The sequence below is a fragment of the Scyliorhinus canicula genome, chromosome 22, assembly GCF_902713615.1.
Source record: "Scyliorhinus canicula chromosome 22, sScyCan1.1, whole genome shotgun sequence".
Classification (NCBI taxonomy): domain Eukaryota; kingdom Metazoa; phylum Chordata; class Chondrichthyes; order Carcharhiniformes; family Scyliorhinidae; genus Scyliorhinus; species Scyliorhinus canicula.
Window position 1 is genome coordinate 13,442,536 of NC_052167.1, and position 19,489 is coordinate 13,462,024.

General features: G+C 44.8%; 1 protein-coding gene across 26 annotated transcripts in view; it reads left to right on the forward strand.

Annotated features, from left to right (window-relative positions):
• kcnma1a (potassium large conductance calcium-activated channel, subfamily M, alpha member 1a) overlaps positions 1–19,489 on the forward strand; it is an 838,366-nt gene that overhangs the window by 533,169 nt on the left and 285,708 nt on the right. For all 26 annotated transcript variants that reach the window (XM_038783288.1, XM_038783287.1, XM_038783293.1 and 23 more), the window contains one exon: positions 11,421–11,496. In XM_038783288.1, coding sequence (XP_038639216.1) covers positions 11,421–11,496 — 76 coding nt within the window. The remainder of the gene's footprint in view (positions 1–11,420; positions 11,497–19,489) is intronic.

Genomic DNA, 19,489 nt, shown 5'->3' on the forward strand with positions numbered 1-19,489 from the left:
CATTGCTAATGAGCCAGGAGAAATTCTTGCTGCATCCCTGGTCTGTGCTCAAAACTATGCGAGGTTTCAAAAAGCGAATGTTGGGCAAATCTGCTTCCAGTGTTCAGTAACCGGAGAACATAGATTTAATGGAATTTTTGTAAGGTGGAGAGGGGAGGAGAATTGTTTTTTAAAAAATAAATTTAGAGTACCCAAATCAATTTTTCCAATTTAGGGGCAATTTAGCATGGCCAATCCACCTAGACTGCACATCTTTGGGTTGTGGGGGCGAAACCCACGCATACACGGGGAGAGTGTGCAAACTCCACACGGACAGTGACCCAGAGCAGGGATCGAACCTGGGACCTCGGCACAGTGAGACAGCAGTGCTAACCACTGCGCCACCATGCTGCCCCTAATTGTTTTAATATAGTCTGCTGTTATGATCTGAAATGCACTGCCTGGAAGGGCGGTGAAAGCAGATTCAACATTTTTAAGGGGAATTGGATGAAAGGCCAGAATGTTCAGGGTTACGCGAGGAAGAGCAGGGGAATGGAATTGGATAGTTCTGCCAAAGAAATGTCGTAAGCATTGTGGGCCAAATGTCCGCCTCCTGTGCTGCGTAACTCTACGATCCATGGAAAATTCCAGTGAGCATGATTGCGACCAAAACTGAATAAGGAGTGAGTTAGATGGATAAATGAACAATTCTTATTCCTAATTGGGAATAAAGCGTCATAATTACTTGAGCTACATCACCATATTGACTGCGCATTTATTGCATTTAGCTGTTTTTAAGTTCTGAAGAACATTTTTGCAGTGTGTCCTTTTTAAGATAATAGAGATTTTGATGAATTGGGTTACTTGGTCTATGTTTTGTTTATTATGCTCCACAATCGATAACACATTTCTCTTCAGCTGGCTGAGATGGATAGTATGGGTCTCAAACCTCTTCTATCTGTGCTACTGCCCAATTACCTGAAATAACAGGCAATTTGAACACTGCGCATTGATTCTCTAGTTCTGCTCCCGTCCACGCATTGCCCAGTCTCGCCACTGAAACAAGAGAGTCCATCTCTAAAAGATGGCTGTTCCTTTGACGCCCCAAAACTAAACACATTTGACCAATCAAATTATACAGGATCAAGTACCAGCCAATCTATAACTCGCGCTCATCATCTGGTCTCATCGCTCAGCCACAGAAATACAAAATATGCTTGATGTGATAAATAAATGCATCAGCTGACACCTAACAGCATTTAGTGGGAAAATATCCAGAGTGATCAGAATGTGGAACTCGATATTGCAAAGCATAGTTGAGGTTACTAGTATAGATATATTTAAGGGGAAGCTAGATAAACAGATGAGTGAGAAAAGATTAGAAAAATATCTTAATGGAATTAGATGAAGGGTGGAAGGAGGCTTGTGTGGAGTATTGACACCAGTGTAGAGTTGTTGGGTCAAATTGTACTGTAAATATTATGCCACCCCTGTCCAATCCAGTTTTCTTTAAACATGTTCATTGATTACTAAGCCAGGCAATAGTTTGCACAGAGGCCGAATTGAGTTCTCTGAGCCCTCCACTGAATTTTGTCGGGGCAGCCTGAATGATGTGAGGCATTGATTGGGGTGCACCACAGCTGCAGTTTGGGTTCCCTGCCAGGTGCCACTTGTGCTGATTTGCTGCACAAAGGCCTTATCTGGTGCAGAAAGGGCTGAGGAGCAGCCAATGTTGGCGTGGCAGGTGTAAGCCAGGTGGGATATGTGATGAGGTTTTTCAATGGTGGCCTGTTGGTTCCATTGCCTTAGGGCTTCTGCGGTTATTACTTGGCACGGTGGTCTTAGCCACACAGGCTGGTGTGATGAGAGGCGAATAGCAGGTGGATTGATAAGGTCCTTGAGTAGCGGCAGGCTTGGATTGATGATAAACGTCTCGAGGGGCTTTCTTGTTGCAATCCCCCTCCTGATGTGAGGGGCGGGATATCGCTCAGTACTGGGAGCCAGGAGAGTTGAATTTAATGGGGAGGTACCTGAGATGATGCGCATTGTTGTGTTGAGATGGGGCTCTATCCCAGTTTAAAATAGTTACACTTTTAAAAGTGTTATTGGAGCAATCTTATTCCACTACAGTGTAGAAAGTGAGCTAACATAGCAGGATAAACATACTTGTATTTACTCTGGGACAGGCTAAAGCACTTTGGTTTTTTTACAATGAATGAATGAAATTTCTGGGAGAGAAAACAGGGTAAAAAGTGACTTTTTGTTCGTAGAGAAAGGAGAGGAAGAATTTCAGTTTATAATAGTAATCAAATTACCTCATGAAATTTGCCTTGTAGAAATAGTGGTTCACTCATGGTGGGGAAGTCAATTCTCTCATCAGTATGTCACAGAATGCCTGATAAATAATGCGCATGGTGAAGATTCAGTCCTTTTCCTTTGATTTGTTGGCATCCATTGGCTAAAACCATCATTTGATATCTATGTAGCACACTTAGGGGAAGGTTTCAGTATTGTAAACTGAGAGGAAAGGGACGATGATGTCCATTGAGGACCAACTAACTAAACTCAGATGTAATTTGTCATAAATTTAGGTCAACATTGAAATCTATCCAGTTCTCCCATTCCTTACCACATTGAATAAATATATTGTAGTTAACTAGCTATGGGGAGACTCATCGATCCTCCAAACTGGGTGTAAAGAAAATAACGTTTGTTGGTTGAGAGTATTACATAGAATTCTGTCATATCTTTGATAGACATTCCTCCCCTTCACATTAATTGATCTCCAATCTCTTTCCATCATGCCTTTTGGTGAATTTGTTGTAATATCCCCCACGGGACTTACTGGGTTTGAATGATTATCTTCCCTGTAGTTTTCACAGAGTAGGAGCTCCACCGCTGAGGGACAGGGGAACTCCATTTAGCAGTATATAAAAGGTCGGCCAGTAAGGCACCAAACAGGAAGAGACCTGGTCGGATCTACCGGGAAGTGTATACACCGTGATTGTAAATAAATCTAATTCTATCCCAGTTTAAAATAGTTACACTTTTAAAAGTGTTATTGAAGCAATCTTATTCCATTCCGGGGTGTGGACTCCCGGAGTCCTTATTTGTGATCCCAAGAGGATCTGGTGACTATAATTATTCCCATTGTTTCATTCACAAATGTCATTCACTTTCCCCTTCCTTTCCGAAAATCGGGAAATTTTGATATAATTCAACAACAAATGAATTAGTGGGCCTCAATTGCCTCCAATGTCTTCAAGGTATCTAAACTACCGGAGCAGGCCCTTTCTCTTGTAGCTAAGGGTTTTCACTAACCACCTTTGAATTAGCTAAACCTGACAATGGGAAAGGCCAAATCTCTTTCAGAACCTATGTTTTGTCACCAATGGGAATTTTATATGATTATATACTTGTATCCTCTTGTATATAGGAGATTAAAGAGTTCTTCAATTGATGTGTTTAGCCAACACATTGAAGAGGCAACCAAAAGGAATCGATGGGGGAAGGTATTCCTCCAGTGGGATAGTAGAGAACAGGTCATAACCCTTCATGTCAGAGTCAGGATACTCAGTGGTGAAATTGGCATGCATTTCTCCCCACATAATGTGGTGGAAATCTGTAACTCTTCCACAAAGCTGTGAGGATGGGTTTCAGTTGAAAAGTTCAAAATTGGAATTGGTAGATATTTATTGGAGGAGAATATTAAGGGCTACAGAATCAAGGTCATAAATATAGTTAAAATGCAGGCCAGCCATGGCCGAATTGAATGACGGAACAAGTTAGAGGGAGTGTGATGGGGTTGAGTTAAAAGGTCCCAGGTGTTTGTCCATCTGAAAAGTTTGGAAGCTGATATTTTCGTATAAGGCGTATGGGGATAAATATGGGAAGGTGGAGAGGCAAAAGCTGGTGAATTCCATCCCTGATGTGGACCGCAGACACGCAATTACCCCAACGCCTTTGGTGGAGAGAAATAAATTGTAGGTGGATTTTGATTTATTATCATTGGGGAAGGCGGTGAGCCAGCTGCGTCACTCGCGGGGCACATTTTATGAGCATGGTGAGTTAGCTCATCAGCTGAGGCGGTAGGCTGCCTTCTGGGAGATAGTTCAGGTTAGGGACTTGGGTGGTGGGTTGGTTTCTGCCTCAGAGAAGGTTAGTGAAATGTTTGAGGCGTTTTACCATGGGCTGTACAAGTCTGAGTCTCCGGAGGATGACTTGGTAATGTTTCAATTCTAGGATGGGTTGGCCTTTCCGGAGCTGGAGCGGCAGAGAGGGAGATGATGAATTGTGTATGTTTAATGCAGACGGGCAAAGCACCGGGTACAGATTGATTCCCTATTGAATTTTATAACCAGTTTTTTGTTCTGTTGGTTCTGCTTCTGTGGGACATGTTCAACGATTCTCTATCACTGGGGGGTATTGCCGGGCACGCTGGCGCAGGTCTCGATTTCTTTGATTCTGGAAAAGGATAAGGATCCCTCGGAGTGTGGGTTGCAGCGACCAATCACTCTACTGAACAGGGGTACAAGACAGGATGCTCATTATCTCTGTTGTTGTTTGCCTTAGCGATTGAGCTGCTAGCCATTACGTTGAGGTCATCTACCAGTTGGAGAGGGATGGGCGTGGAGAAAAGGAACACAGTGCTCCTCTATATGGCGATGATTTGCTGTTGTACATCATGGACCTTCTTTCCAATATGGGGGGATAATGGAGAGATGCTCAGGGAGATTGGCTCTTTTTCAGGGTATAAGTTAAACATGGGCAAGAGTGACATTTTTCTGGAGAAACCCCCCACCGAGAGTGGAACAGATCTGGAGGGGAACAGATCAGGGAAGGCTACCGTTTTGTCCGGCTGGGACAAGTTTCAGGATCTGGGAATTCGGGTGATTAGGCCTCTGAGGTGAAAGTATTGCTACTACAATTCACCATTGTATTGTATTATGTTGATGCTCTTGTGGGCTCTGCCTGTGGCTCCGCCCCCTCGGGGTGGTATATAAATCTGCAGCCTGTAGGCGGCACTCAGTACAGAGCAGTCGCAGGCAGGCACAGATCTAGCTAATTAAAACCACTGTTCACTTCTACTAATCGTCTCGTGTGAATTGATGGTCGCATCAGCCTCACTCCATAAACTGAACTTGGCCAGTCTTGTTGATGGGTGAAGGCTGATTGGAAGAGGCGGGATGCCCTTCCTCTGACCTTGGTGGGAAGGGTATAGATGGTGAAGCCAAATATCCTCTCTGTTTCAGTATCTCCCAGTATTTCTATCTAAGGCTTTCTTTGGTCGGGTCAATAAGTTAATATCTACTTTTGTGTGGGCAGCTAAGGCATCTGGTTCACAGGGAATTTCTGCAAAGAGATAGACAATTGGGGGGAGGGGAGGGGTTGGCTCTCCTTAATCTGCTGTTTTTACTTGGCGACAAACATTGAAAAGGTGCAGGGTTGGTTTGAGGATCTGGATTCTATATGGTGGCGGATGGAGGAGGCTTCGAGCATAGGAACAAGTCTCTTGTTACTGCTCCACTCCCATTCCTCCCGTGCAATTTTTATCAAGCCCAGTGGTAATAAACTCTTTGAGGATTTGGAAATTATTTGGGCAGCATTGTAAATTAAGCTCTATGATTTATAGGAACCATAGGTTTGTGCTGTCTGGTTTAGACTCTATGTTCAGGGCATGGGAGGGGCAGGGATTGGAAAGGTTTAGAGATTTGTTTCTGGAGGGCAGGTTGGCTGGCCTAGATGAGATTGACGCAAAGTTCCAGTGCTCGAGGAAATGAATCCACATTCTTTCAAGTGGGCACTTTTGTGTGGAAGGAACTTCTTTTGTTTCCCCTGGTGCCGCTTTTGTATAGGGTTCTTTCCTTGGATGAGTTAGGGGAGGGAAGGATATCAGATATTTATGGGCAGCTCTTGGCAAAGGAGCAGGCATCACTGGTCAAAGTAAAAGGAAGTGGGAGATGAGCTGGGTTTGAGTGGGGTGTGTGGAGTGAGGCACTTCATAGGGTTAATTCACCACCTCGTGTGCAAGGTCAAGTCTGATATAGTTCAAGGTGGTGCGCAGGGTGCACCTGACCAGGGCATGTATGAGCGGGTTCTTCTCAGAGGAGGAGGACAGGTGTGAGTGGTACTGTAGGTGGCCAGCAAACTAAGCTGGTTAATTTTTGGGTCTTTGTTTTGAGACGATGTCAGGGATTCTGGGTGTTAAGTTGGAGCTGTGCCCATTGATGGCCATTTTTGGAGTGTCGGACTCACCGGTGCTGCAGGCGGGGATGAAGGCAAATATCTTGGCCTTCACCTCGTTCATAGCCCGGAGGCGAGTTCTACTTGGGTGGAGGTCTCTGGTGCCACCTAAGGTCCCGGCCTGGTAAGGGGACCTGGTGGAATTCCTGTACCTGGAGAAGATCAAGTATACAATGAGGGGGTCAGTGGACGGGTTTTACTCAAGGTGGCAGCTGTTCATTACCTTTCTCGGGGATCTGATTACTGTCAGCTGTTTGGGGGGGGGAAGGGGGGTCAGTTAGTTTATTAGGGTCTTCGTTGTGGGGGGGGTGGTGTTGGGAGGAGGTAGTATTGGTATTACGGTTCGTTAAAATGGGTTGTGTTGTGTTGGGTTTTGCTTGAATACATAAAAATATTTTTAAATGATGTGGAGATTATGTGTGGAATCCTGTTGTGGTATCAGGGCTCACAAATTGGCTGGAAAGCTGGTGTGAGATCTGCAGTGCCTTTATTTGGGAAGGCTTGCAGAACCACATGCCAATCAGGCAATGGCGAGACCGTCAATGGACCCTGACCCCCCTTGCACTGGGTTAATCGCAGAGGTCGTGGGAGGAGGCCCTTAAGTGGTCGTTAATTGGCCACTTAAAGGCCTCAATTGGCGGTGGAGTGCGAAGGTTGACTGTGGGATTTACCCTCCGGAATTGAATTCCGTGATGGCAGCTGGCCACGTCCCCACCTAAGTGAGTGCCCTTCTCACAGCCACGTTTGCCGCCAACAAGAGGAGAACATTCTGCTCCACCGTTCCTGTTCCTCTCCAAACAAGTTGGGCTGATGTTAATAAAAGCAAATTACTGCAGATCCTGGTATCTGAGACAGAAACAGAAAATACTGGCCATTGTCAGCAGGTCTGACAGCATGTGTGGAGATGGAAGGGAGCAAATGTTTTGAGTCTCGCTGACTCTTTGTCAAGCTAGAGAGAACTGGAAATAGAGTCAGATTTATACTGCGGTGGGGGGGGGGGGGGGGGGGGGGGCTGGAGCAGTGGGGCTGGATAGGAGGCCAGCGATACATGGAGATTGACAAAAATGTTGTGGACAGAAAGGCAAAGGGAATGTAAATGGGAGTGATCAAGGTTAAGAAGAGTGGTGATAGTGGCACATTAAGAGATTGGAATGTGATAATGACAAAACAAAGGTGAGCAGTGTGTCAAAGGACAACTAGGAACAGGGAACAGATGCTAATGTTAAATTTAGAACAACCAAATTGATTCCTCAATGTGCAATGATCATTTCCAGATTGCGCCATCATTCTTGTACTCCAAACCAAGGAATTAAATAGCGAACAATCTCTTGCAAAACATGAATTAAGGGTTTAAAATACTTCCTCAGACAGAGATAGGGAGAATTTATGATTTCTCCATCTGCTTTGTTGCACTCTACTGTTCCTTAAGGCAAGTAGATGGAACAAAAGTGATTATATTGCCATTATCTGTGAATGCCATGCGGTGTAGGTATTTAATCTTTTAGATAAACAATTTGGCCTTCTCAATCTGTATCTCTGCCTTAACATATTCAATAAAACTCTTTGAATTGACCCTGTCTGAACTCCCTAAGTGAATTTGCTCCTCACCCGTTTATTTTACGTAATAGCTTTTTTAATTGGTTTGCAGAATTCAGTTACTGCAAGTTGCTTGCAATCCCAGTGTCGCCAGGTTTAATCCAACACTTTAAAATGCGTCAGTTAGATGGATTGGCCATGCTAAATTGCCCTTTGGTGTCTAAAGATGTGCAGATTAGGTGGGGTTGCTGCGGGGTAGTGGGCCTGGGTAGGGTGCTCTTTCCGAGGTTCGGTATAGACTTGATGGGCCAAATGGCCTCCTTCTGCACTGTAGGAATTCTTCAAGTATACCAAAGGCCTCCATAACCACTGTATCCATCTGCTCTGCTACCTTAAGGGACCGGTGTGTACATGCACACCAAGGACCCTCTGATTCTCGGTTCTTAACATGTGTTCCCTTGCCTTGTTTGTCCTGCCCATGTGCATTACCTCACCCTTATTCGGATTGAATTCCATTTGCCATTGATCAGCCCATCTAACCAGTCCGTCTATATCCTCCTGTAATCTAAGGCTATGCTCCTCATTATTTACCACCGCACCAATTTTCATACAATCCACGAGTTTATGTTAAGCATAAACTGCAAGGACCCCAACTCTGATCCCTGCGGGGCCCCCGCTGGACACAGGCTTCCAGTCAGAAAAAACCCCCTCGACCATCATCCTCTGCTTCCTGCCACAGCCAATGTTTGATCCAATTTCCCAAATTCCCTTGGATCCCATGGGCTCTTACCTTCACTATCAGTCTCCCATGTGGGACCTTATCAGAAGTTCAAGTAGTCTATGTCAAATGCATTTCCCTCATCTTCACACCCGGTCAAAATTCAATCAAGTTGGTCAGACGTACCCTCCTCTTAACAAACCCATGCTGACTGTTCTTGATTAATACCTGCCTCTCCAAATGCAGATTAATTCTATCTCTCAGAATTGCTTCCAATAGTTTCCCCACCACTGAGGTGAGAGTGACTGGCTTTAGTTTTCTGGTTTATCCCTTCCTCCCGTCTTGAATAATGGTTATTGGCTATTCTCCAGTCCCGGATCCGGCACCTCTCCTCTGGCCAGAGAGGAATTGAAAATTATTGCCAGCCCCCCTGCTATTTTGCCTTTACCTCACTCAACAGCCTGGGATGCATTTTATCTGGCCTTGTAGAAAACCCCCAGCAATGTGATTGCTCCTTTTTGGTTTTTAAGTTCTAATTCTTTCTTGATTAGTTTCCTGAATGAGCTTGTCACTAAATAATACAACACCCTTTGCAGTTCCCTGGTTTCATTTCAAAGGAAAATTTCAAAATTGATTTTTTTTTTTTGCGTAGTATAATCATTTCAAAACATTTGTTAAAATGATTGCAAAACTAAATTGATTTTCAAACTAAGAAGTACTTGGGATATTCCAAAAGATGATTAAATTGTGATCAGCCTCCATTAATCTTATATTGGGATTATAATCTTGTACATGGTCATTTGTTAATATTTTCCTTTTACCTGATAGGGTAAATTTTATGAGTAAGCACTGCTGGAGTGTATATCAGGCAGTTGGGTATGGTAAACCGACGCTCCCAATTTGTAGACCTATTTATAGAGAACACAATACATCTGTGGCGCAATACATATAACTGTGGTTGTGTTGCGGGTGCAGGAATAGGGAGAAGAGGGACGTGTATTTGAGTGGTGGTCTCCATGCCTGATCACCAATTCCCTCCCCTCCCGCTTTCATCAGCAAGGACTTCAGCTCACATCATTTATCTCCGATTATTTTTCAAGGCAGGGCATCTTCTCAAATAATCTTTCACTGAAGTGGTAAATTAATTTTCTCTTTTGATACCAGAATATATTTCTGGAAACAAGGGACTGGATTCTCCGATTTGGTGACTATGTCCCCATGCCGGCGTGGAAACGGTGGCGTTTAACGCCAGGAAAACTGGCGCAAAACGCCCACCGATTCCTCGTTTGGCTGAGGGCGAGCAGAGAGGCAAAGTAGAGCTCCCGTCTCTAGCTGCCGATACGGCCTGGAGAATTGCCGAGTCCGTGGCTGCACATGCTCATAGTGGCAGCGTGCAGCGGCAGCGCCTTGCTTCATAGCGGATGCCACTCGCGGACCGGGCTCGCAAAATAGTACCCCCTTCAGCCGGCTCACGTGCCCCGGACCGCCCCGCCACAGTGCCCCAGCCCCGAATATGTCCACCCCTGCCCGCCGATCGGCCCTCCCCCTACAATGGCGGTGCTGGACTGAGTCAGCAGCCGCCACGCTGAGTTCCCGATGGGTGAGGCCATGGGAGACCCCGAGGTCAGGAACTCGACCGGCCGTGGGTGGAGCATCAGGTGGCAATGGCCTGAAGTCGTGGTTACGTATGCGTACGCCACTTTGGAGGGGCCAGAGCATCGCGGAAGGGGCGGTGCCCCTGATTCTGTTGGGAATTTGGATTCTTCTGCCCTGAATCCAGCCGAAGATATTTCAAATTTAATGACTATAGCAAGTTGCTCAATATAAAAATGTCTTGACAGCTAATATATTGAACATTGGACCGGCCTGTTTTTCTGTGCCACATAAAATCTTTACTTTCTCTAATACTCAACCCATGACAACCAACTGATGAGGTGAAAACTAGAGATCTGTTTTCCTTAGTTCTGCTTGATTTGCGTGACATCGCCATCTCTATTGCCGAACTATATTATTGTTCGCCTTAACCTATTCAAATTTCTGGCTGCTGCTTTACCTCTTGTTTCCTTTTCTGCTTTTTTAACACTTCATTGTGAAGGAAGATCTCCCTTGGAGTTTTAGTTGAGCAGCAACCGAACGTTGTGATTTTAGTGGTTCACCCTTGTTTGGAACTTGTTGCACTGTGACACTCTTTAAAAACTGCACACTGTGCCATTGTAGGCTTGTCAGGTCATGGTATGCAAGTGATGAATAGTTCCTGGTACTTTGGTGCAATGTCAAGTTTTTTATTTCTCATCTAGTCCACTCCTGTAACACTGAGATGAGCAGGGAATCAAACAGCATGTAATTTCAACGATATGAAAAAATGAAATGAAAATCGCTTATTGTCACAAGTAGGCTTCAAATGAAGTTAGTGTGAAAAGCCCTTAGTCACCACATTCCGGCACCTGTTCGGGGAGGCTAGTACGGGAATTGAACCGTGCTGCTGGCCTGCCTTGGTCTGCTTTAAAAGCCAGCTATTTAGCCCTGTGCTAAACCAGCCCCTAATTGTAATCAACAGAATGCAGAGTTCCCGAATATGCCTTCCTTTCTATGTTTCTGTCAAACATCAAAGCTAATGCTCACAAGGCCTGGTGGTTTTTAGAAATGTGTGGCAGATCGTAGCCTTATATTAATTAAGGCCTAAGGGGATGATTTTTGACAGAACCACTGTGTATCTATTGAGTTGCGCGACATCTTTCATTTACATGCACAGTGAACCGTAAATTCTAATCTGCACTTCCAACAGATGAGATTCCTCGAGCAGTAAGTCTCCCCTTTAATCCCTATTTAAGCTAATTCCGACTCTAAGTCAGAGCTCGTGGTTGCACTGATTCTGAACGTTACTGGTTATTAAATGCTCTTGAACCGAGTTGACTGGCTATTAACATGTTGATTCTTTTTACAGGCTTACGGTTTTTAAGAGCCCTCAGGTTGATACAGTTCTCAGAAATTCTACAATTTCTGAATATCCTAAAAACAAGGTAAGAAACCCAAATTATGAATCAGAGATTTAACATTCCGCAGGAGTATCTTAGACATGCTTTGTTTGCAAGACTGAAACGGGCAGTGGTGAAGTTTTTCTTGCCCGTTTGCTAATCTGCCTAGTTGTAAACAATATATCTCAAAGAAACTAATGGACAGATTTCAACAAAACATGGTACACAAATAGCGTATAGCCCATGGGTTAACTGATTAGCTTCTGCCAAAGCTGTGCACCATATCCTGGAAGTTTTGAACATTTGGGAGATCGGGTGAATTGACTTTGGTTTTTAGAATGTCATGGATAGTCTCCGCAACTGTGGTAGAATTTTCACAGCTGTCAAAATACAAGCAGAGTTTTCAGGCAGATTGTTGGATGTGGATTAGTCTGGAGCCTCCTCAGTAAGATGGAAGCTTTATAGAAAAAGGATTTTTTTTTCAGCTTTGTAGTTACAAAGCATCAACCAGGCAGGGAAAAGCTCAATGAAACAGCCATATAATTGCAATAACAAAGTTAAAGTACCCTGCAAACAATCCCGGGAAACCTCATTCTATTACTCTGACTCTTTAAGCTAAGAATTATAGAAATTAAGAAAATGCAAATGCTGTGAGAAGGTGTGACGATGGTGGGAGGAGGGAGGGGGGGGGGTGGTCTGAGTGGGTCAGGCTGGAAGAGGAGTCGTTTCGGGGGTCTAAACTGAGGGCCCTGGTGATGGCCTCTTGCCGCCAGGTAAGTCCCCTCTCAGCTCTCTCCACTATCAAACATTCGGCTGCTTTCTTCATAAATCCCATACATTCAGTCACGGGGGGACACAGTTCAACACTTACTCTCTCAACAAGAATTTCGCAGTGCCACTATCCCATCTGTTTGTTCCTCGAACTCCATTCTCAGTCTCTTCTGGTTAAGACGTACCCCACAGGGGGGGCATGTTACCTAATCTCTGCTCTACTCTCTCTGAGCACATGTTTTTCTTTTGCCTCCATTCTGGCCAAACTTGCGTATAACAAGTGGGAGCCCAGACCAGGAGAGCGTAGCAGAGATTATCGTCCTCACCGAATTCGAGGAGGGTGCAGTAGAGCTCGTTGGTGAGGACTGGGATCGCTCCTGGGGCAATGTAGAGCCTGGTCTCTCTCAACAACCCAGTATGGACCCTAGCCCATCAAATCCTGCAATTCACACTGTGGGCATTTTGATTTGGACCTTTCCAATCCTCTTATTCCAAGTTTCAGCCTTCTTCACATTCAGCATGACCCCTTTTAAAATTAACATTCTTTAAGTGTCAGCCACAGTGCAACTTGTTACAGGACCCTCGTGTGTTGTCAGGGAGATTTGTGTAATTCCTTATTAGGAGTGTATGATGAGTGAGTTCCCTTAGAACTCAAGGGATAGCAATGGAGGAGAATGTCTCATCAGTTATGTGACACTCTGGAATTTCTTACTGATAGCCAAGACATGCACTTTAGAATGAGAGCCCTACGCTGGTCCACATTTCCTTCGCAACATTTTCCTCCTTGCATGGGTAGGAAGAGTCCAAATTCACTCACATTGTTCTTCCTGGTTGGACTTCAAGGTGACAGAGTAAGTGCATTGGCAGAACACCGATGACCACAGCTAAGATCTGACCTTGGTGAATATGGCCCAAGTGAGAATTCAGCAAATCATCTCAGCAATACTTCGGCTATTCCCTCAGAAGTCATGACATGACTTGGAGGGCCAGAGAAGATGACTCCTGATGATTGGGTAAACTGTTTATCCTCTTGGGACTTTTAACGTATCATGGGAACCCCTCCCACATCTCCCTCCCTCCATGGCAACAGTGCACTCATGTTGTCCCTCAGCAACTTCTGGGCTTCCTGCACATCTTCATATTCCGAGGTCTCTTCCTCAGGTTACCCTCTGGCAGGGCCTCACCTCACCTCTCTGCAATGCCAGGTTGTAACGGATGCAGAAAACTGTGATCATGTGGCAAACCCTCACCAGTGCACACTGCAGAGAGCCACCTGAACAGTCCAGGAGTCTGAGGGAGCATGTGGTGGCATGAGCAGTGTTGTACCTTTCCTCAGCTGGAGACTGAGTGCAATGCATCAGAGTTGTTTAAGAGGGTTGCCCGTGTGTAAGTGGGGTAGCCCTTATCCTTCAGCAACCAACCATGAAGACTTTCTGGCCCTTCAAAGATCCAAGGCACCTGAGAGTAACTGAGGTTGTAGGATTTATACATCGAAAATAGAAAAATATATCGAAAGTGGGAGGAGGCCATTCATTCCTTTGAGCCTGCTCCGCCATTCATTACGATCATGGCTGATCATCCAGTTCAATACCCTGATCCCATGGAATCAATTCAATTCATGGAAGCACTTGGAGAACCGACTGCACACGTTGAAGATTTGCTTTTGATGGTCACACACTAAGTGCACATTGATAGAATGGAAACTCTTGCGGTTGCTGAACATCAAGGGTTCTTGTGAGGAAGCCCGGACGGCCATATGGGTGCAGTCTATTGAATGCAGCGATGTGTTGCCGACTGAGGAATGCCGCATAGGGCCCCAGTTGCTCTCTGGAAAGATCCAGAGGCAAATAAATTGAATCCTGTCGTCACATTCAGGGCCACTGTCAGGGTAAGCCTCCAACCCCCATGTGGTGTCAGGTCTTCTCGGAGCGTGAGGCGACCCGACGTCTGCAGCCTTGCCCTGCAGTGCCTCTCAATTGTGTAGAAAGGTCATTCGTGGACTATAGACGCTTGGTGTTGTGAGTCGTCTCTGATCCTTAGCCTCCCTTTAATGCTCACTCTCAGACGGTGCCTGCTGTACTGCGCACGCTAACATCTTTCTGTCCTTCGCCTCCTGCATAGGATAAGGTGCAGAAAGGCTCCCTGGACCACTCAAGCTAACTATCTGTCATTAGTTGTTTGCACTGTTTATGTTGACCAATATTTCCTTGGCAGCTTTATGTAGGAAGCCATTGGACACCATTTAATAGAATGTGGAGATTTGAAGTATTTTAACATGTGCCGAGCTCCTTGTTCACCAAGTCAGAGTCTAATTCTATTCAAGAAAAACAAATGCTCCTTTGGTTCCCTTTCCTGTTGCTCAAAATGTTCACCCTACCTGAAAATTTTAATATCATTTTTGTGTGCTCATCAAGTGTGCTCAATGCACTCAATTGCAATTTGACACAATAGTTTTAATTTGAAATTAATTTGACATCAATTTGATAGGGCCATCAAAGCTATCAAACGCACACCACAAGTTGCATTGAAAAATACAAGAAAATTTATCATTTCAATAATATCTGAAATTCTTCAGCTTTTTATTTAGTCAAAACAAAATGTGCCACTATGCAGTACATGCCTGAAAGCACCATGTGATTCCCATCAGTTCTCAAGTCATTACAGTATCAGGTTTTATACTGTAACCCACCCACGTAACCCCCCCCCCCCCCCCCCCACCCCGTCTCAAAGTCCAAACTCCATTCCTCCTCAAGTTTCATGGGTGAAACAAAACTTTATCCACCCCACACTCTGTCTCCAGTGTCAGAGCCTAAACTATCCCCTCTCTCTTCCCCTTCCCTCCCTCCTGTCCCTAAGCTCTCCCATCTCTCTTCCTCCAGCCCCTTATGCACCCCCTCTCCAGCCTCTAATTCACTCCCTCCTGTCCCCTACCTCTCCCACCTCTCTTCCTCCAGCCCCTAACTCCGCCCCCCCTCTCCCTTCAGCCTCTAACCTACCCCTCTCTCCCTCCTGTCCCCAACCTCTAAACTCTCACCTCTCGCTCATTCCAACCTCGACTCTCTCCCCATTTCTCCCCATATCCAAACTTTATTCTCCTTTCTCCAGTCTCCAAATCCTCCCCATCGCTCCCTCCAGCCTCCAAGCTTTCCCCCACTCTTGCTCCAGCTTCTAAACTCTCCCATTCCAACCTTCACACTCCAAACTCTCCCCTTCTGCCCTCCTGCCTCAAAACTCTCCCCCGCGTCGTCCAGTCTCCAAACTCTTCCCCCTCTCGTCCTCCAGCTTCCACGCTCTTCCATTTCCCTCCAGTCTCCAAACTGCCCTCCTCTCTCCCTCCAATCTCCAAACTCTTCCCCCTCTTGCCCTCCAGCTTCCGCACTCTTCTCTTTCCCTCCAGCCTCCAAACTCTTTCCCCCTGCCTCCCTGCAGCCAATAAACTCTCTCCCTCCAGATCTTCCCCTCTCTCCCTCCAGTGTCCAAACTCCCCCCTCTCTCCCTCAAGTCTTGATTCTATTCTCACCACTGCCTCCAGTCTCCACTCTCCCTCCTCCCTTCAACCTCCAAAATGAGTGAAAGGGGAGACACGGGATGTGGGAGGGAGAGTGAGGGGGGAATATGGGAGGGAGAAAGAGAATTGCTGCAACTTGGTGGAATGGTGAGTGTGTTCCCTGGCTTGTATCAAGATAAATGCAAAGGACTGCAAAACCTTCCTGCTGGGATATTCTGGCCCTTGGAGGTGAGCTCCGCTGATGGTGGGAATGGAAAACCCACCCTCCATTTCAGAAAATTGCTTGCTTACTCAGCTACTTTCTCTGACGTCGATGAGTAGGTTTTTAGTATACCAATATGATGACTTGGTATGAGGGAATAAATTATTGGATGATAGCATTACGTTCATGTCATACACATTGTTTAAACTAAGGAAGATTGCATTTCAGTCACTGAGTCCTCATGATAGATTACCATATTTACTCCCAATAACCTTAAAATGTCACCAACGTGAATAGTCCTCAGCCTGGCGGTGGTTGTGTTAACGGCATGTGGTGTAACGTTACAAGCGTTGCTTATAATTGGATGCCTTCTGTTTCCTGAATAGGATTGGTGCAATGTGCTTTAACTTTTGCAAGCCTTGCACAGAATATTTTGAGGTTCTCCATATGTAATGGAAATATCTTAATGGAAGCACTGTCATACCAAGAAAATAACCCCTTTATCCATTCAAGGGGGTCAGCGGACTATGTTGGAAGGAATTGGTGCCTGTAACTGGCATGCACGTCAATGTTGCTATACCACAGAATGGGTTGGGGTAAGAGTTAACATTACAGATGACAAGGAAAACTGCAGCGTACTGCAGAGGGTTTCAAAATGTTCAATTTTTCTCCTAACCAAATAATATTTTGGTGCAGTGCAGGATGGAGGATTTTCCGAGCCAGTTTGAGACCTTGTTTTTCCCAGCTGTGCGCAGATGTTGAGGAGCTTGCCTCTGATTAATCCTGGGGCCATGTTGAGTTGCTATGATTGAAAATGTAATCCATTTCAACATACTTGCTCGGCAACAAGACTTGCTACGAAGAATCATCGTACACTCAGTGTGCGATGAAATCAAAATTTTCTTTCTAAGCTTGTTTGATTATTATTTAACCTGAAAAAGTTTGACCTAAGAATCCTGTAGTGCATTTAATATTAAGAATCATAATGTATTGACAATGGTTTGTTTATACTTAATAAATACTGCGGTCTTACTGCGTACTGCATAAAGCAGTCGTACTACATGGGTAATGAGCATTTATCCTTTCTAACTTTCACAGTACAATTGGTTTGTGATTGCACAACATCTACATATATTTTCTTTCATTGGTTGTTGAATGGCAATGTTTCTGATTATAAATGTTGATAATTTGAACGGTTAAAAGCTTTTGTAATCCTAAAAGGGATTTAAATGGTGAAGGTGATCTTTATTGATAACTCAATACTCACCCCTTAAATGGACTTCAAAATGATGGCACCATCAGCCCTTCTAAATGCACTATTAGCAGTTGTGGGAATCCCCTTTCCGCTGACTTTGTGAATTGTCCTTTGAAAGAAATTCTGGACACATATTGGCGATAAATAATATTTCTCTGGTAATTTCCTAGCGCTAGCCTAAGTTAATTATAACCTGATAGCTGCTGCTGAGACAGATAACATCTGTTTGAGTTCATGTCTGGTGGAGCACATGGAGAGATTAAACCTATTTTAGCCATCAAATAGAGTACGGTTATAGGGTAGGGTAATTGGATCAGAACATAATTCACTCCCCCCGTCACAAGCTATAAATTTTGTCTTGACCCATAATACATTAGAATCCTTGTGTGTGTTCTCTTCTTTCTTTACTTCCTGTTGACCTGTTTTTGGTTTTGTAGACAGGAGGTGCCAGCAGATACTAATAATAATCTATATTGTCACAAATAGGCTTACATTAACACTGCAATGACGTTAGTGTGCAAATCCCCTAGTCGCCACATTCTGGCACCTGTTCAGGTACACAGAGGGAGAATTCAATGTCCAATTCACTGAAGAGCATGTCTTTCGGGACTTGTGGGAGGAAACCGGAGCACCCGGAGGAAACCCACGCAGACACGGGGAGAATGTGCAGACTCCACACAGACGGTGACCCAAGCCGGAAATCGAACCCGGGACCCTGGAGCTGTGAAGCAACAATGCTACCCACTGTGCTACCGTGCCGCCCACGGTAGATGAATTACCCTGCAGATCTGCTGTCATGATCTGCCACATTGGTCTGTCTCGCTCTAACCTCTCATATCCACTGTGACCTATCTGCAACCACTCTATGACGTCTATCATCCAACTACACCTAGGTCGACCCCTTTGCTTGTTTACTTGGCTTTTTATCTTCTTGAACTTCCTGTCTACAAAACCATAAACAGGTCAACAGGAAGTAACATTTTCAGAAAGGAGAGAACACACGCAAGAATTCTAATGTCAATGAGCAGGCTATTAACATGTCAATATGCTAAATGTAAATACATACATACATATATATTATATACACACTATGTGTATCCATGTGTGCTTCTACATTGTGTACTGTATGCAGTACAGGAAAAGGTGTCCTGAACCAACATGGGTATTATGTATTTGTGTGTGTGTGTGTGTGTGTGTGGGTGTTTATGTACGTGTGATGTTATATATTCAGTCCGTCAGATGAGAAGGGGAATATGATGAATCACAGAATACTTTGGAATCTATTTTTCATTTCCTTACAAACATATGCTACTAATTCTATAAATGACATTGAAAAGTGCCAGCATGTTACTAATATTTAACTGTTCGCAGAATTGTGAAAATTTATCCTGGCTGCTTTTCAAAACAAAATTAAATGTTTGATTCATGAAGGCAACATAAGAACTAGGAGCAGAAGTAGACCGTCCGGCCCTTCGAGCCTGCTCCGTCATTCTATAAGATCATGGCTGATCTTTTTTTTTTTAATTTAGAGTACCCAATTCATTTTTTCCAATTAAGGGGCAATTTAGCATGGCCAATCCACCTACCCTGCACATCTTTTGGGTTGTGGGGGCGAAACCCACGCAAACACGGGGAGAATGTGCAAACTCCACACGGACAGTGACCCAGAGCCGGTATTGAACCTGGGACCTCGGCGCCGTGAGGCAGCAGGGCTAACCCACTGCGCCACCGTGCTGCCCATGGCTGATCTTTTTGTGGTCTCAGAACCACTTACCCGCATTCTCGCCATATTCTGTAATTCCTTTATTTTTCAAAAAAACATCTACCCTATCTTTAAATATATTCAATGAAGTAGCGTCTACTACTCCTTTCGGTAGGGAATTCCATACTTTAACCACCCTCTGAGTGAAGAAGTTCCTCCTTGATTCAGTCCTAAATCTGCTCCTCCTAATCTTGAGGCTATGCCCTCTTGTCCTACTTTCACCTACCAGTGGAAACATCCTTTCTACTTCTATCTTATCCATTCCCTTCAAAATTTTATATGTTTCTATTAGATCCTCCCTCAACCTTCTGAATTCCAGTGAATACAATCCCAATCTACGCCTCTCGTCATACGATAACCCCCTCAACTCCGGAATCAGCCTAGTGAACCTCCTCTGCACCCCCTCTAGTGCCAGCACATCCTTTCTCAAGTGAGGAGACCAAAACTGTACACAGTACTCCAGGTGTGGCCTCACCAGCACCTTGTACAACTGCAACATTACCTCTCTACTTTTAAACTCAATCCCCTTCGCAATGAAGG